We start from the raw sequence: 18,203 nt of genomic DNA, 5'->3' as shown, positions 1-18,203 counted from the left end.
CCCCAAATGTTAAGTTGGCCCACACCAAAATTTCATTGGGCCCGCCACCAAATTTATTTTGGCGCACCCGAAAATTTTATGCTGGCCGACTCCCAAATTTAAGCTCGGAATGGGTTAATCCAAGTTCGCACACCACAAAATTTCAGTTGGCCCACCCTGAAATTGGAAGTTTGATTATTCAAGCGTGATTATTCAAACAAACGGACAATACTAGCACGAGAAATCAAACGCATAATCAAATACTTAAAATATAATAAATATTTTGTCGATTACGGCACGTATTGCAATTTACGAATTGTAGACGGTGATCTTGCAAGGCGTTTCCACTTGAAATTGATTTCAAACATGACACCAGTTTCGAGATATTTCCAAATATGTAAAACGAAATACGTGGCGGTTCCAGTAACTTTTATTGTTGAATGCATAAAGGACCGAACTGTTAAAAAGGTAAGGGGAACATTGTGTACTTAAAAGCGTTTCATTGCGCATATCTCCCTACTGCCATCGTTCATTACAAGTGGATACGCCCTGCAACCTCACCGGCTACAATTCGCGAATTGTAATATGTCCAGTAAAGTAATCAAAAGATAATTTTCTTAACTAATTGAATATGTGTTTCTATTTCACATGTAAGTAACGTCCGCCTCTTAGAATGATCCAGCTGAATGACTAGAATTACCTCAACTGCAACAGGCTATTTTTAAATGTTCCATAAAGCTTAAAAATGATCACCCTGTACTTGTGTATACACTCTTGAAAAAATGTAAACCCTTTTTGTCGTATGTTACCACAGAACGATAATCGTCATCTGTCTTTATTGGGTTTCCTTTATTGAAAGTGCTACGCTCGTTACTTTCCTGTCGAGAATGCTCTGTCATGCTGATAAGGCGCATGCCGTTCACGATTTGGAAGTAGCAGCTTCGCAGCGTTAAAGAAAGGAAATGCGAACAAGACTGACGACAGTTATTTTTCTGTGGCAAGATACGACCCAAAGGCTGTATTTTTGCTTAAGAGCGTATGACACTTACACCCTTTTTAAGCATAAACAAACACCCTTTCTTCCGATCGGAGGGTGGTAATAATGTAAGCAGCCTACTGAAAGGGTGTATAGTACTACAATATAATGAAAAAAGGGTGTAAGAAAGGCTTTAAAACGTGAATGCACCCTTTTTACACCCTTATCCTATAAAATAATTTACTGTGTAATGACAGCACGAGCGCTGACTTACAAGGGAAGTTTATCACACCCAAAACTTCAAAAGGAAAAACTATTCTAACAAAACGCATGCGCGGACACATGCGCGGACGAAAAGTTTAGAGGGCTGATTCTAGTGGATGTTCTCAAGAAGCTTACTGGGCTCAGGGGCTTGGCTTGGACTTCCCGCAAAGACAACTTGATCTAATATCTATATCTTCAGATTGTGTACGTGACACTTACGTATTGTTGATGTATTTGCTGTTGTAACCTGAAAGCTCTCATATTTCAGCTCTGAACAGTCCAAACTAGTAAAAACACAACAATGCTTTTTCGTGCGTCCACTCGGCTTTGTAAAAATGCTGTGATCCCACAATGCCGCGCAGACGTTCATCCTCAGGATGGAAAACTGCGGAGCATAGGCTGACCAAGGAGAACACGGTAAAAAATATGCCGTTAGAGGTAATTCCCTATGTTAATGTGGTATTGCTACGTTGGAAAGATGTAGCTGGCCCACAAAGTGCGGATCTTTTTTTTTCTCAGCTCAGAATAAGGTTAGTGCTATCCGCATGACCTTGCAAAATGTCTGAGCAGTAAACGGAAACGCCGACTCACTCAGTGCACTACTAAACATGCCTTGGCACTTCGTTCTCTGTAGATATCAGGCGGTCTCTGACATCCCTTTATCCTATAAACGGCATAATATCGGGCACACAGGTTGGTACATTACAATTCTGCTTAGAGCTCCACTGCTCGCTCAAAGGGATAGCGTTGTCACCTTGCGTTACACCGATGTTAATTCGGGTGTGAACCAGTTTTATTAGAGGCTATGGTAATTTTCAGGTGCAGTGATCAAGCAACACGAGAGACAATCAAAGCCTTCGTAATCCACAGAAATAGTGACACGTTAGTAAGCTGACCGTTGCCGACTCTAGCCAAGAGTGCAGCAAATCTGCTGACAACACGCGGTGTGTTACGCCCTGAATCCTTCATCCGCGCACGTGCACTCGCACTCTTTTTCGTGCTGTAGTTTTCAGTTTCCACTCCCGTGTGTAATATACTTCGATGTGAAGCCGGTGCTCACCGTGTCCTGTCTTCACCTCGACTTCACGTTTTGCGCGCTGTGCAGCGATATCTTCTAAATTCGCCCAGGCTTCCAAAATTGGTATTCTTTCTATGGTAGCACGCATGTCGGCGATCCAAGCGACGTATTCAACGCGACGACAGGAAGTGGGCACCGCGCGGTCCCTCAGTCCGCGCCAGTAGGCCCCAGTCGTGGCCGGCCGCGCCCGAGAGCGCCCAGTCAAGCCTCGAACTACCGCTCGCGCTCACGAGTCACTTTGCCCTCCACTTCTTCCACTGATGGCTCCAATGTCATTGTTCCCATAACATGTAAGTCAAGACTGCACTGGTGTAACCCCCTCAAGCGTCATATGGCTTTTGTATATTGTTTTTTGTTCTATAACGTTATAGGCCTTCACACGCTTTAGTGGTATCTTGAAGCAAATATGCGCCCATCCCAAATGCAGTGTAGTCGAATAAATCGTCTGAAAGCCCGAGTTGTAAAGAAGGGACACCGAAAGGAACTGGCACGTGACGCACGCGCCAGACGTTTCAAAACGGACACGAGGGAACGATGCGTGTGATTAGTTTAGTTTGTTGTTGTTTAGTTTTATTTGTTGACTTGTCTAAATGATTTATCTGGCACTTCTCTGCTACGTCTTGCTAAGTAGCCTACTAGTAGTGTTTCTCTTTCGATTGGCAACGTCATATTACTGCTGATAAATGCGTTGGTGTAGGGCTGAGGTCGAAAAGTGCGTTGCTTTCACGGACATGCAAAGTGTTTAAATTATGGGGTTTTACGCGCCAACACCACTTTCTGTTTACGAGGCACGCCGTAGTGGAGGACTCCGGAAATTTCGACCACCTGGGGTTCCTTAACGTGCGCCTAAATCTAAGTACACGGGTGTTTTCGCATTTCGCCTCCATCGACATGCGACCGCCGTGGCCGGGATTCGATCCCGCGACCTCGTGCTCAGCAGCTTAACACCATAGCCACTGAGCAACAACGCCGGGTCATGTAAGGTGTTTACAAAAGATCAAAAATCAATTAAGCAATAGGCATGCCTTTATTCACGGAGAACGCATATCTGTCTGTTATAAACGGCTTAAACAACAGTACAGCTCGCCCCAATTATCTAGGGCCCATTTTTTTAATTCGCATCTGCGTTTTTTGCGTGCTTGCATTAAGATCTTACGTTTTGATCTCTCGGCGGACAGGCGTGATTTCCTACTTTTGCAATGTTCGTTTGCAGAAACCGACGAAGGTTCACAATGATATATAGAAAATACTTCGGCGCCGGCAATTATCTTGGTAGTCATCATTAACCATATAAAATTTTTGGCTAGGCAAGCAGAATATCTAAGAGTGCTTTTTACTGTTTATCAATAACAACAACAGAATAAGTAATACTAATTGTACCATAACTGTAATCTTGCATTCCTTAATCCTCTATGTTTTTTGGATCCTTGTAGAACACGCACGTACAAGATAGAACGCGCGAACATGTAGGCATTTATCACAGCATCCGAATCAAAACCTAAAAAAGCGTTTTTATTGGTGGTAACTGGTGTGTTATAGTAAAGAAAATAAGTCCCCGAAGGTGGCAGCGAACGCGCAGAGCTTACATATAGATTACGGCATTACTTTTCGAGACATTCCAAAGCCTTTTGAAGAACAGCGTCATTCTAGCAGAAATACGTAGCTCACGCCTTCATTTATGTCTTTTACTCATCGAGTAAATATCATGTACATAGAAAGCAACAAATAGTGTCAACGACAGTCACAGGACGAAGAAGTTTTGTAAACTCTTTTGATTTCAATCCCCATTCTGACTACAATTTTACACCATGCCCAAATGGCCACACACATCACTTGCAAGGAAAACCTATCTTCTGCTGCACAACTTGAATCTGCAAGAGGTTCAGGTCTTTAAATAATTGCGTTGAGAATTTACCTGCGAAAATAATGATTAAAAATTAAGATAATACATTTCTGTAAGAAGGAGATACAACGTCCTTGCCATTGCTGCTGTATTTGAGCAGTTCCTATGGCAACGCGCATTATCAATAAGCATACAATGAGCTTAAACAAATGACACAAAGATGACGGTAAAAATTGACCCCTGAAAATAAACAAAACAAGCACAACAGGTCCCCAATCCCCGTGCGGAAAATGTATCGAGACAATCGTTCTTGCAGAGGAAATGAAGGGAGCCGAATTAAAGAAGGGACAAGGTGCTCTCCTGAAACCACAGATGCCTCTTCACCATATGTTGCACTTGTAACGTGGATTCATTGGCGCACCGAGCGGGCACTTGAAGACAAACGAGAAGTCGACCAGGTTGCGCAGAGGAACGTTGCACCGATCCCTGGCAGCCTGCGAGAGAACACTTCATCACTAATGCGTTCACGCAGCAGGAGCTGTATGTTGGTCGGCCTGCTGATGCTATTTTTTCCTGCGAGAACGACCGAGATAGTACATACCGTGGTTGCTTAGTGGCTAAGGTTCTGAGTTGCGGAGCACGGGGTTGCGGGATCAAATCCCGCCTACGGCGGCCGCATTTCAATGGGGTGGGGAGAATGCTTAAATACCCCTGTAATTAGATCTAGGTACATACTCAAAAACTCCAGGTGGTGCGAACTATTCCGGAGATGCCTACTACGTCGTGCCTCAGAACCAGATCGTTCTTTCAGGACGTAAGACCCCGTAAATATTTTTTAAAAGTTAACCGACATAGTAGGAGCGGAGTACTATAGAAATCTATACCGGAGGATGATGAAATGTGACACTGTGCGAGCTATGACAACATAGAGCTGCGTTTCCATTCATGAGGGCAGCAAAACATAGGCAAAACCGGCAGCATGCGCTCTCAGAGGTTGTCGTCAATGAGTGAAAATAATAATAAACAACTCACCGATAAGAGACACACTGACAGCTTCCCTTTTTAATATGAAACGCCAAAGATAGTCTGCTTATGAATTCGCCGTTTCGCCTTATCGCCCTTTTATTGCGAACGCGTTATGTGCCCCATTACGCGAATATCTGGCGTCGGCGGCGTCGCCACCGAGCGATCTTACCAAAAATGACCAACGGCGGAAAGTAAAAAAAGAAACTACACACCAAAAACGCTATAGTTAATGTCAAATTTATTGATGAATTTTCTCTACACAAGTCAAATCAGTAGCCTTGAAAATAATATTCCTTAAATTTTGGTGTGGGTGGAGAGGAGCACGCTTCCCCGACGCCACGAAGGCTCCACGGTACTGGCTGATTAAAGATGTGCCTAATGCGTGCGTCATAGCGCAAGTCAGGTCGCTTTGAAACTCTTGGCGCGTTTTGACTCGGCCTTACCGTGGCACGCGTAGGACGTAAGCGATGGCTTGCGTGGTCTAGGCACGCGTGGAAAGAAACATTTCTCTAAAGGGACTCGAATGCTTTCGCATCCCTTTTAACATTTTATGTAACCGAAGATTTGATCGGCATAATCGGCTTCAACAAGAGATACGAGTCTCAAATAAACGAACATAAGCGGTGCACATATGCAGGACACCCTACGCTTGCCCATCATCATTAGCCTCAGTGCTGCAGCATTTAAATATGATTTGTTACACGGAGGCAGCCTTTCGTGAGCACCTTGAGTTCAAGGGTTGGCTCATTTTTTTTTTGTATTGGAAAAGGTGCAACATCCTGTGACGGATACGCATGCAGAGAAAAAAGCTCACAATTTTTCATAAACGAGTGAATAACTCTAATCCTCCAATTGGAAAGACACATACAAGAAAGCGCGAAATTGTTTTCTAACGCTCGATACAGTTCATCCCCTGAAATCAGTACGGTGGATGCCTCGTATTGGTATCCTCTGAACTGAACGGTTGTGTTCTGGTACTCTATACTATCGTAGTAAAAGGCGGTGTGCTTAATGGTAGGAAATCGCTGGCGGATTTAATAACAATGTTGCCGTAGAAACTGAAAGAACGTCCCATAACACGCATCTCTTTCATATTATTTTTAGACGAAGAGGTCTTTCTCGATGACTTTAGTCGTGTGTGTTCGCGTATTTATGCACAATCTCTGGGGAATTTCCTACACGTAAAACAAAGTGTCTTCATAATTTCCTGACTGTTTTTCTTTTACTAAAGAGGATATGAGCTTCACGGTTTCACGAATATTAGGATGACACTAATGTAAAATACTTGATTCGTTTAGAATGACATTGCTTTAGCGTACAATTTTCATTTTCTTCGGGGAAAGGGTGAAGTCATGACCAGAATAGCTTGGTTTTCACCACCACAATAGTTTCTCTTAGATTCTCATAAATCTACGACTCCATAAACCCTTTCTTCCCCCAAAATAGAATACGCTTTGTCCCTTTGGGACACTAACCACGAGAGCCTTGCACTATCATTCTAATAACAAAAAACTCCTCCGCGCGTTGCAGATGTGTATTTGCCGCCGCCCAAGGCATTGTCATTCTTTTGAAAAAAAGAAATAACTTTAAACCTGTTAGATGGTTTCTATCCACGTCGCATCGATCTCATGTGCCCCTTTCCTAGTCTCCGTTACAGCGACGTCAATTGCCAACCAACCTAGGCCCATAGGTGTCCGAGCGCACAGGTAACCGTTTCATTGTTTATCGCGCAGACTGCGTCTTGCTCGCTCGGGCTTCCGGCCGCAACTTCTCCACATTAGCTCTCAACGGGGGCACCAGCTGCCGCGCGAGACGGAACGCGAAGGAAGTCGCGGCATGCAGTATTTAGTCGCAAGCACCGGCCAGAAAACCGGGGGCAGGAGAGTTGGTCCAGCTGATTGCAGCACAAGTGGAGGTCGTGTTCGGCGGATTGCTTGCATATTTCCTAGAGACGAGTGCACGTGACCGCAGCATTAATGGGAAAAGCAGCCACACTTTAAAAAAAAAAATAGCTGCAGCCTTGGCACCGTCATCGTTTGAGCGAGCTTTACCATTTTCTTGGCCGTCCTGCCAAGACTCATATACTGGCAAGCAGTCAGCGGTGCACCAGATATGCTTGAATCTGTCTAAAGTTCACATTGTGGGCGGTAGTGGTCATATCTGCTGTTCACATAAGTCATCTTCTCCTATGCAATACTCAAGTCACAGAACTGAGGGCGCCGCTGTCAATTGCTAATTCAAATTTAACAATGTTTCTTCAACAAGGAGCGAGAAATTGCCCCTTATACTTAATTACAGGAACCAGAGCCTAATTATTTAATGAGAAAGAAAATATGAAATTGTGGTTTAGGAAAACGCATATGAGAACGTGTGTTGCACATAACCAAACAGACAGGCACACGCCGTTGCAGAAATATGCACGGGCTTCCATGCGCATGGTCCGTGCGTAGCCCCGACATCTAAAGTGATCTACATATGCATAGGAGCCGATATTACCAAATAACTGTGCAGTAAGCTTGAGTAGCTGCCCAACGAGGCCCTGAGAGTCATTACAACACTACCGAGGCAGGCAGAAGCAGAACTTCTCGAACGCTACGCCAAGCTATTGGCCATGTAAAGGAGCGTATCGAGTCTAGCGGAGCCAATAAAGCGATTAGCGCACTAACCTCACAAACCAGACAGACCCACCATTCTTACTATGCTGAACGTCACCCGCAACTACATTATACTGTCTCTCTCTGTCATCATCATCATCATAGCCTGGTTACACACACTGCAGGGCAAAGGCCTCTCCCATACTTCTCCAACTATCCCGATCATGTAATAATTGTGGCCATGTCGTCCCTAAAAACTTCTTAATCTCATCCGCACACCTAACTTTCTGCCGCCCTTGCTACGCTTCCCTGCCCTTGGAATCCAGTCCGTAACCCTTATTGACCATCGGTTATCTTCCCTCCTCATTACAAGTCCTGCCCATACCAATTTCATTTTCTTGATTTCAACTGAGATGTCATTAACTCGAATTTGTTCCCTCCCCCAGCCTGCTCTTTTCTTATCTCTTAACGTTACAGCCATAATTCTTTTCATAGCTCGTTGCGTCGTCCTCAATTTAAGTAAGACCCTTTTCGTAAGTACTCCTGGTTTCTTCCCCGTAGGTGAGTACTGGTAAGGCACAGCTATTATACACTGTTCTCTCTCTCTCTCTCTCTCTCTCTCTCTCTCTCTCTATATATATATATATATATATATATATATATATATATATATATATATATATATATATATATATATATATATATATATATATATTGCAAGTAATGGTGGCCTGCTCCGCACCATACTCAGTTGCGTGCTGTTCATCGAAGAGGCAGGACATGTGCCGAGTGAGCTCCCGAGCAACACCTTGCGATGTGTTGAATGCGGTTAAAATCATGAATATGGGACCTCAAAGGGCTGAAAAATAATGCTGATGTATGTCTCTTGCCTATACAGCTAAATGGTCAATGAATTTTTATTCGAATGTCTTCCTCCATTCAGGATCTCGAACCATAATACAAGTCACAGTGTCTCCCTATGGGCACATCCATTCTAAGACCATAATATTTTCAGGTTTCCCCATCTGCTTCTTTAACTGTAGAGCTGAAACTACTTCCGTGATGTATTACATTGCTCTAGAGGACGTAGACACTAAAATTGGTATCCGTGCTGTCCGCTCCATAGTACAAAATGCGTACACATATAAGAAAGTAATGATACTTCATAGCATGCATTTCATTATGCATCATAGACCGTCCAATCAAGAAAAAGTTTAAGGGATTCCTGGACACGAAGGCTACATCGGCAACGACACATGGTAGCCATCACCTTGCTCCGATAACTGTCCATCTTCATTCTAGGCATATTGCACCCATATGGCAGCACCTTGAGTATTTCAAGCTGGAGCTAAGAGAACAGAAGGCTAAATGTTGAGAAATAGGCACACACCTGTAAACAAGCCCCTTCCCCCTCCCCCTTTTTTTTCCAAACGGCCTCAGAAGAGGCAGAGGAGTGCTGATTTGCAAGCGAGCCGGAGCCGCACTCACGTAAGACATGGCAATCGAACGGGCGTTTATAAAACAAAGAAAGAGCCGACCAATACGGATGACGCTCCGTCACAGAGTCGTCTGCTCGAGATGAGGAGGTGGCACAGAAGACGTGGGACACATTTCCTGGCTTTGCGCAGCCGTATACCCGATCAAGTAAAATCCCAAAGGCACATATTTGGGCCACATGATAATTTGGACCGGAAATTTTGACCACATAGCGTTTTTCAACGTGCAGCTAAATCTAAGTACACGGGTGTTGTCTCATTTCGCCCCATAGAAATGCGGCCGCTGTAGCTGGGATTTAATCCCGCAACCTCGTGCTTAGAAGACCACCATATCCGCTAAACAACCACGGCGGGTGCTGAACAGAAGTGGAGGAGCACCGATGGACTGCATACACTGTGGTGCAGAAAGAGTTGAAGGGGTGCAAGGACGGAATAGTCAGCCCATTAACGCCCCTCGCTGACTGCCGTAAGTATCTGGCTGAAGTGCTTATTTCGAAGCACGTTATAGCAAATAGCAAAGTACCAGTGTCCAGATAATAAGATTTGCGATAGAACAGGGCTGCATTTTATTGGTTGTACAGTACAGTACGGCACGGTCACGGCTACAGCGAGAAGACGATGTTCACCGTAGTTGTAGCAGATGGCGCCGCCTATCCGTCGCAGTGGAACCGACACATCTTTATTGAACGGACCGCAAATGAAACCCAGTTCGCGTTTTTATATTGGACGGACCTTGCAAGTAATGCATAAAAATGTGCCAACCAGCTAAACTTCAGTCAAAATAATTCCTTTGTACGAAATTTAAATGGAAATCAGCACGCCGCTCTGCAGAAGAATCATATTCGACTCGTTATTTACACATCTGTGGAGTATAAGTTCGTTGTCAGACCTAATATGTGGTAATTCGTATGGTGGAGGAAGCTCCGTGAAAGGGATATAATTCCCGTCCACATAAGGCGCTGCCGAAAGCTACCGAAAAAAAAAAGAAAATCCATCAGGTCTCCCACTGTTCGGCTAATTTTGTACTCTTTCTTCTTTCATTACATGTATCGGGTGTGCCACTACAGCATGTTCAGACGGGAACATAACTGCAGGCGACAAAATTTAGGAAATCGCTGTGGCGCTTTAGCGGCTATGGCACTGCGCTGCCGGGCGGCGCAAGGTTGCGGGATCGAATCCCGGATTTCTGTGAGGGAGAAATCCAAGAACGCCCGTCTACCGTGCAGTTGGTGTATCTTAAAGAATCCGGGGAGGTAAAAATTATACCGGAGCACCCTACTACAGCGGGCCTCTCAATCAGGTCGCGGTCTTATAACACAAACCACCAATATTTTTTTTTTTTACTTACGATTGGTTTCGAACAATTGCTCACAATAGTTCATTGACTGTAATCAAGTTACCACGAATATTTTAACGAATTTCTCCTTGGCGTCTCCTCCTCTCCTCCAACTATTATCATTTCGCTCTCGCGGGGGACGGCATTGCCAAAATTCAAGTTATGCGTCCGGGACATTTTTGACAATTTTCCCTGGATAAACTTGCTTTATCTCAACATCAGTAGGCCGACTACAAATGAAGAACACTGTCGTCCGGCACTATCGAACATTACCTTTGCCTTCTGCCTATTCCTAAACCTGCACCTTGCAGGTTCAGGTTCATTATAATTGTTGCCGCTTATCCGCGACTTGGTAAAGCGTGCAATGTAATCTGTAAGCAGATTGCTAATGCATCCTTGCATCTACTGCCACACACTGGATTCATATTTATTGTTTAGGGTGACGAAATCTACACTCTTCCCGTAAGTTCCTCCAATCCCGGCGCAATTAGTTAGGCTGGCGACGTCCATTCTAGTAGTGGATAACATCGCTTCTTGCAGTCTCTATTTGATGGTCTAATCGTACCGAAGGCACACAAAAATGAATTGCACAAAGGAACGGCTTGTTTAAAGGGAAGCTGAAAGGTTTTCCAGAAAAAAATGAGTGAACATCTGTACATAATGGTTTTCGACCCTCCGAATTCGAATATCGTATCGAAATTGAGCGAAAGAAAGCGCAAATATATTTTATTTCGACGAAAAGTGCAGCAGCGGACACGCTCAGCTCGCGCGTCTCGTTTCCGCCTGTGATTGGTCGGTGCGCCTCGTGACGTCAACTCTGCCGCTGCCGACCGCTGCCGCTACACATGAAGCGCGGTGCCAGGTAGTTTGGTGCTGTTTTTCTGAGACGGTAATGGAAAATTAAGAGAGACTGTGTTTTTCTGAGGAGTTCGGCGTTACTCCCTACATGTACGAGCCGATTGCGAAGAGCTGGCCTCTCGAAGAACCAAACGATGCTGGTGCGAGCAGTGCTTTCGACGCGAACGAAAGCAAAGTCTTGGGATCTCCTCGTGTTGGAAATGCTCTTTGGTGAGTATGTTTTTTGCAAAGCGATCTAGTGATCTCGCCGACCTTTCGCCGATCTAGTGAGCTCGTTTCCGGTCAAACAACTGTAGTGTTGTGTTCCTCCATGCCTCCTCGTGGAACGTAAGCGGGGATGCGATCGTCGGCATTTGTGCGCTGTCCAAAGCTGTCGCCAACCTACAAAGACGGTTTAAACGCGTGAAAAGCTTCCCGGTTCATGCAGTACGTGTAGTGACCTTCATCTGTTGACTACCACTCACGTTGACTACCACTCACGTTAATTACCACTCACGTTGACTACCACGCACGTTGACTACCACTCTACATACACGCAGACGCACCAACAAAGGAATGCAGGGTCGATCGAAGCAGATTACGATGGCACGCACGCAGAAACAAGCGCGGTCAGGCACGGTCGCGGACGCTGCGAAGGAACGAAGCAGAGTTGACGTCACAACACCGCGCTTTCCGGTTTCCGCTCCGCTCGCTCGCTCAAAGGGGGGCGGAGCTACAGCGCAATTTCAACCGACGATTACGTCGCTCCTAATTGAAAAAAAAACCCAAATTTTACCTACATGGTTTATAAGGTTCCCGCATCCGTATATGAGCGTCTTATTGAATTCGACAGACCCTTCAACTTCCCTGTAATTGTGCATTTTCTTGACTTATTCTGCTTGCCTTGCGCCATCCTGTCTTGACTGTCCATAGACTTTGATGTTGCAGAGCTGCCGGTATAATGTATCGCAGTTGAGGTACTAGGAATATTTAGCCAATAGATACTTTTAGCGTATCCGCTATTCCGGTAAACGGGGTGGTATGGGCGGATTACCGGATGGCCGTGGCATAAAGGTGAGCGGTGCAGCCGCCTGGTGGCGTAGAGCTTAACCACACAAACACAGAGCTAAAATTGCAGTAACCTACTGTATTCTACTTTGCTGCTGGTGCAAATTTTCGCAGCGGCGTAATTGCGAACACCATTACCTGCTGTCGAAAATTTACACCAGCAGCAAAGCAGAGTATAGTAATTGGCTCTGTGTTTATGTGGTTGAGGTTTGCACCACCAGCTGGCGCCACGAATCTTGCCGCTCACGTTTACGCCCCCGCTCATCCGCCAAACTGGCCGCGCTTGTCGTAATACCGGACGCACTAAAATTCTGTATTATAAGAGTTTACGGCTAGGCCTGTCCATAGCGAGATATTGTTGGTGCCCTTGTTTTATTTTGGGAGCCCCACGTAATCGAGTTTTGCTTAGAGAGAAGCTATTTATCTCGTAAAAAGAAAACATAAATTGCTCTGGATATCTACTTTATATTTTATCACGCTTTATTGAATGTAATTTAACCAATTTCGTTACAGAAGATGAAATAGTGAGCCCGTCTTGGCTTTTGTGGATTACTTGACCCTCATTTGGAGCGCAAGCGAAAGAATATTGCGTCGTTTTTTGACGGGCTATTTCCCCTAGGAATTCCTGGTAAAGTCGCGATTCTACAAAGCTATTTCTGCATCTGTCCTTAATGCCATAAATACAGAAATCATGTGGCTCTTATTATTGGCATTTCCGTAAATAAAGCGCCTTATTTAACATTAGTTACTGCAATGTTTGCTTGACAACCGTGGTGCATGAATATGTGTATGGGAAAAAGGTAATGCCGCACCTGGTCCTTGGGATCATTGACGCAGTGGGCGTGACAGAATGCGATGAAAAACGTTTGCTGCGGGTCGAATTCCCGCAGACTGCTCAGCTGCCGCCCCTTGGTTTGCGAGGGCCGGAACGCTCGGTACAGTGAGCGTATGGGCGCCGTGTCGCCGAACTGGCGTCTCCGCATATGCGCCAACCAGCTCCTGCCGTACGTGGAGTTCAGGCAGCTGTGCACGTGCGCGTACGCCTTCCGAGACTGAGCGGACCACTTGTCCAGTGCCCCTTCCGGCCCGTATGGGTCGAAGATCTGCGGTTTGCAGTGATAACGATAATGAGATTACCTTTAATTAGCAAAGTGAAAACAAAAAAACGGACGACACCTAAGCACTTCTCATGACTTCTCAATGTGAAACCGTTACTGTCCAACGCCGCTGAGCGGTCTTTCGAGTTCTGCGCTGCGAGTAATGTTTGCGTTAATGCTCCTTCCGCCCACCGTGTATTGGGGGAGTTGACGATAGTAAGATTTCGTTGCCTGTTTCTTCGCTCGTTATGCTGCGTTCCTCGGCTCCCTACTTCGCCTGCGGTGCACTGACATGGACGGCCACGCTTCGCTACTGCCCGGGTTGCGGCCGTCGACGATGCGTCACACCCCATCGCGGCACGAGCGCTACGGTACGAGGGCTCGTACGAGAGCTCCGTAGCGGTACGAACGGTACATAGCAGCACGAGCGCGCTTCGCGAGCTCGTGGCGCTGGCGTCGCAGCCAATGGGAAGTTAGCGATCGTTCGTTCGCTGTTACAGACACCGCTGGCTTCTTCGTTCGATGGGCTATTTGATGCTTTTCCATCCTTAACAACAACAAAAACACCGGCGGACAACTGTGGATTCAAAGTATCGGGACATGAACAGCTGCAGTATCCACGTATAGTAATGTATTTTTCACTAGAACTTCTGGCGATCCATCAACGACTATGTTGTCATGCATGAACCTTGACAATTCATAGCAATTATGCACCTACAAATTAGCATTAGGTGACTGGGTTTGAATGCGGACAGTGCTTGCTGCGCATAGCTAAGATTTGTGATGACACGCTAAAGGATCAAAACAAAAAAGTGCACTACATGAGGAACAGTTTGTAAGCCCTACACTGACAATCACCTAATACAAAGTCAAATGAAATATTTTTTCGACTGTTCTGGAAGAAATATTTGTTTTACGGCTCGTTAACAGAGGTTTGAAAATTACGGCGTGCGATCGTTGCTAAACTATACGAATCAGTGATTGCTTCTCCAAAATGAATTCAGTAATGATTCAAATAGTAAAAATGAAAAGCCTGCGCTGTCTGAATTCAGAGCGAAACTTTCCATGGCGATCTCCCGGAAAATTCGTGGCGGCGAACAGAAAACGTCTTGCCGCAAAGCCAACTTTCTCGCCAATGCTCTGTAGCTCTCAATGTAATGTAGCTATCTCGGAAAAAATGATGCTGAAATTTGCCGCTAAGACGAATCTATTATTATGCGGTTTAATTTGCTTTTCGCAATTATCTGACAGCGAAGTAGTAAATGTTACAAAATTGCAGTCTGCTGCCAAATACATTGCCATCTACAGAGGGAGTATTGTCACAGAAAACGGCTGTAACTCTTCTTTTATCCAGACTATCCCGAAACAAATTCTCTCAATTAGCCGCTAAGACTACTCTAACACTACGCTGAGTTTGATTTACTTTTCCTAATTACTTAGCTCAAAGTGAAGTTGTAAATATTTCGGAATTCTCGCCTGCCGTCAATACATTGGCTTCTGCGGGAGGGAAACTGACAGCCGCGTGTTTGTCCGCTAGAATAATACTCTAGCGCTTCCATGTTTTATTCAGGTAATTAACTGGGAAGTATGCTCAATCGCTAATTGCAAACAAGCGTGTTTTCTTTCGTGCACGCCTTTGGAGTGCGCCCCCGTTCAGCAGTAAAACACGTTGTGGGGCTAGTTGGTGCATAGCTTTCAATAGATGAAGCGCAAACGTGACGGCACACAGGAAGATTCTCCGGTCTTATTGTCTTGTCCTGTCTGTATTTCTTCCTGTGTGCAGTCGCTTTTGGCGCTTCATCTATAGAAACCCCCGTTCAGCGCATATCGTCGCTAGCGTCGAGGGTTGGTTCAGCGGCCACCTGCGTATAAACGGCGCTCAGTCGCAGTGGCGTCGACAACACCTGCGTCTTTAGGGCGTCGTCATAAATGTCGTTCGGCAGTAGCCCTGTGTAAGTATGACGAAGTGTGTGAAGTAGTGCGCGCCTGATATTTTTTTGTATTCGCTTAAATGACATATACATAACTGCATGTATAATTACACAGCAAGAAAACTCTATACGAACATAATTTATACCACCATACCAGCTTCGCTGGTACCCCACCTCCACAGGGTGGAACGGCTCCTGAATTTTTCGGGATGTCTCAATGTATCTGCGGCTTGGTTAGATAGTGACGTTAAACTTTCAGTCAGATCATCCAAGCTCCACTGTGTGAAGCTCGTGGCCGAGCTAGTTTTGCGTATGGTTTTGTAGAGCTGTAGCTACACTTAATGTTACATATATAATAATCAGGTAAAAATGTGTGATAATTACTACATCGACTTACAATAATCTACTTTCTTGCACCTGTATCCGCAGTTTAACAAATATTTCCTGGCTGAAGAAATTACTTCCTTTCATAATACTGCGGGCTGCAGTATTGTATAGTGCTTAAAGAGGTACTCAAACGTGATGAACTGAATCGAAGCCTATCTGTTAGAAAGGACAAGCGACCAATAAACCTTTTATAAGAGCGCCGATCCAGTGCGCTTTGTAAACGACATCGATTCTTTTTTCAAGGTGTGTTTCAGTACTGGCATAAATACTGACATATCAGGGTACATTCGGTCCCTCCACGGGATGAGAATCGACGCTATTGGAATGGGAGATGTGAGAGCCAATGCTATTCTTACTCAGGTCAGATGCGGAATCGTGGCCAAGATAATCTAACGACGCCGTTCTAATGCGGTGCCTTTTCGCGCTTGAGTATTTGTACGAGTGGCCTCCACCCGCGTTATCACCGAGACCGGTAGGCCTGCAATGGTTGATTAGCAAAAAAAAAAAAAAATTGAAGGAAGCGAAAGGAATCGTTACATTGTTTCAGCGAGCACGGGAAGAACTAAGAGGGGCTTTGCGGGATAAAATTTACGGCAGGACAAGTCGGCGCCACACGTGACAATAGCTGCGTTGGGCGCACGTTGTTGCGAATACACAAGGGGTGCGACAGCGTCGTGCGGCTGCAGCATGACGCACGTTCTTGCGCAGGCGATAAATGTATCGAGAAGTTGCAATGAACGTCCGAATTTAAGCGAGCGTATCGGGTCAAAATGTGCGCACGGCGTTTGGCAAACCACTCGAACAAGTGCCTGTCTAGCAATACCTGCCAGAAAAGAAGCACCGTCATCTGAGTCTACGGAGCTCAAGGCCGCATGTTGGGTTCACTAGGCAGCCCAGAGATTTATGAAAACCGTAGGGATGCTATCGCGTAGAGCTGGCTAGCGAAGGCTGGTTACGTGGCTTTGAAGTCCCTCCTGATTAATTTGACTCCTCCGCACATTAATATATGACCAAGTGCAATGCCTCACGCAGACTATGACAGTTCCAAACATTCTAACCAGTACACTTGAGAACACACCGAATATTGGAGGACGTTTAAGTTTCACCTTTGAGGGCGTAACGCCATAGCATTCAATTGTTCCCGACTGGTTATCACGTATTACGGCAACTACAGCTTATGTAACCGTAATGTTTACCCGGGAACGCTGGCGGCGAAAGCTATGCACGAAGGTGAGCTCCCTGGTAGAAACGCGGCCTCTTGCGTGGGCCGCGATTCGGCGGAGTCGAGCGGCAGGTGTTGCAACAAACCGGATCTGCTGCTTTATGCCCTTTGAGATTTGCGCGCGCCGGTATGTGCACATCTCGGAGGCCATAGCCGCTTTATGAAAGCTAGAAACGCTAGAAAAGTTATTTGTGTTTTGATTTTCCGCGTAACAGAATTAAGTTTTCTCGTATATTCAAATTAAAATCGAACGCTATCATGTCTGACTGTTGTGCCCAAGTTTTACTTTATAATTTTTTGGCGTATTTTACCTTGAGAAATTCAATTATTTTATGAACTTGCTTGCGCTACATGGAGGGCCTGCGTGGTTTGGTATGCGTGGTTTGAAATGATCTTTGCCGAGACGACAGCCGACGCTGGACGCAGGATGCCGAAGCCAGATACGCTGCGACACGGGGCCCTTAAGGCTGTCGTGTTAACATTAGGCCGTTGACCTAGCGTTGCGACAGTGCCTAGTGCAAACGCAATCTCGACTGACCATCTTTCGTCGAACTTACGGGAGATTGCAGAGGAAACATTGCTTCGGTGTCTGCAAATGTTCCATGGCCGCGGTGACTTTATGAGCGCATGTGTTAAAGAAAGAAAAGCTCCAACCCTATCCCCGTCGCTCCTATCGGTTAACTTGGCAGACGCCGATTGTCTTCTGCTGTGCGATCCGACCTCGGATACCTGCAGCGGCCCTCAAACGGTGGAAGGCGTTTGCGCTCCACTTCCTTTTCTCAACAACCGCCGACATGTTACGCGGTGCCATGAAGATCGAAACTTCTATCCAGTCCCTTCTGACATGAGTCATTACGTCGAACGGCCGCGTGGGTCTGGACCTATTCCTGTGTACTGCAGCTGCGGTATTACGGGCCACATCGCGCAATTTCGCAACCGCCACCCTTCTTTTCGGCATAAGTCACTGGCCACGTCCTTCCCGCTTTCTAACCGACCGCTCTCTATATTCATCTTGGGTGCTAGGCGCGAGAACACACACGACACAAGAAAGGAGATGGGACAGAGTGCC

At 45.7% G+C, this 18,203-nt stretch overlaps 1 protein-coding gene across 2 annotated transcripts in view; it reads right to left on the bottom strand.

Annotated features, from left to right (window-relative positions):
- Positions 1-3,901: 3,901 nt before the first annotated feature.
- LOC142571185 (endothelin-converting enzyme 1-like) overlaps positions 3,902-18,203 on the bottom strand; it is a 61,669-nt gene continuing 47,367 nt past the window's right edge. The window contains exons 6-7 of one of the 2 annotated variants that reach the window (XM_075679457.1): positions 13,310-13,600; positions 3,902-4,634 (exon numbers count right to left, since the gene is read on the bottom strand). In XM_075679457.1, the coding sequence (XP_075535572.1) occupies positions 4,521-4,634; positions 13,310-13,600 (405 nt within the window). In that variant the 3' untranslated portion in view covers positions 3,902-4,520. The remainder of the gene's footprint in view (positions 4,635-13,309; positions 13,601-18,203) is intronic. The other variant, XM_075679458.1, reaches the window with a different exon arrangement.

Source organism: Dermacentor variabilis, chromosome 2, assembly GCF_050947875.1.
Source record: "Dermacentor variabilis isolate Ectoservices chromosome 2, ASM5094787v1, whole genome shotgun sequence".
NCBI lineage: Eukaryota > Metazoa > Arthropoda > Arachnida > Ixodida > Ixodidae > Dermacentor > Dermacentor variabilis.
Note: the sequence above shows the minus strand (reverse complement) of the source record. Positions and strands in the feature narration are given on the sequence as shown.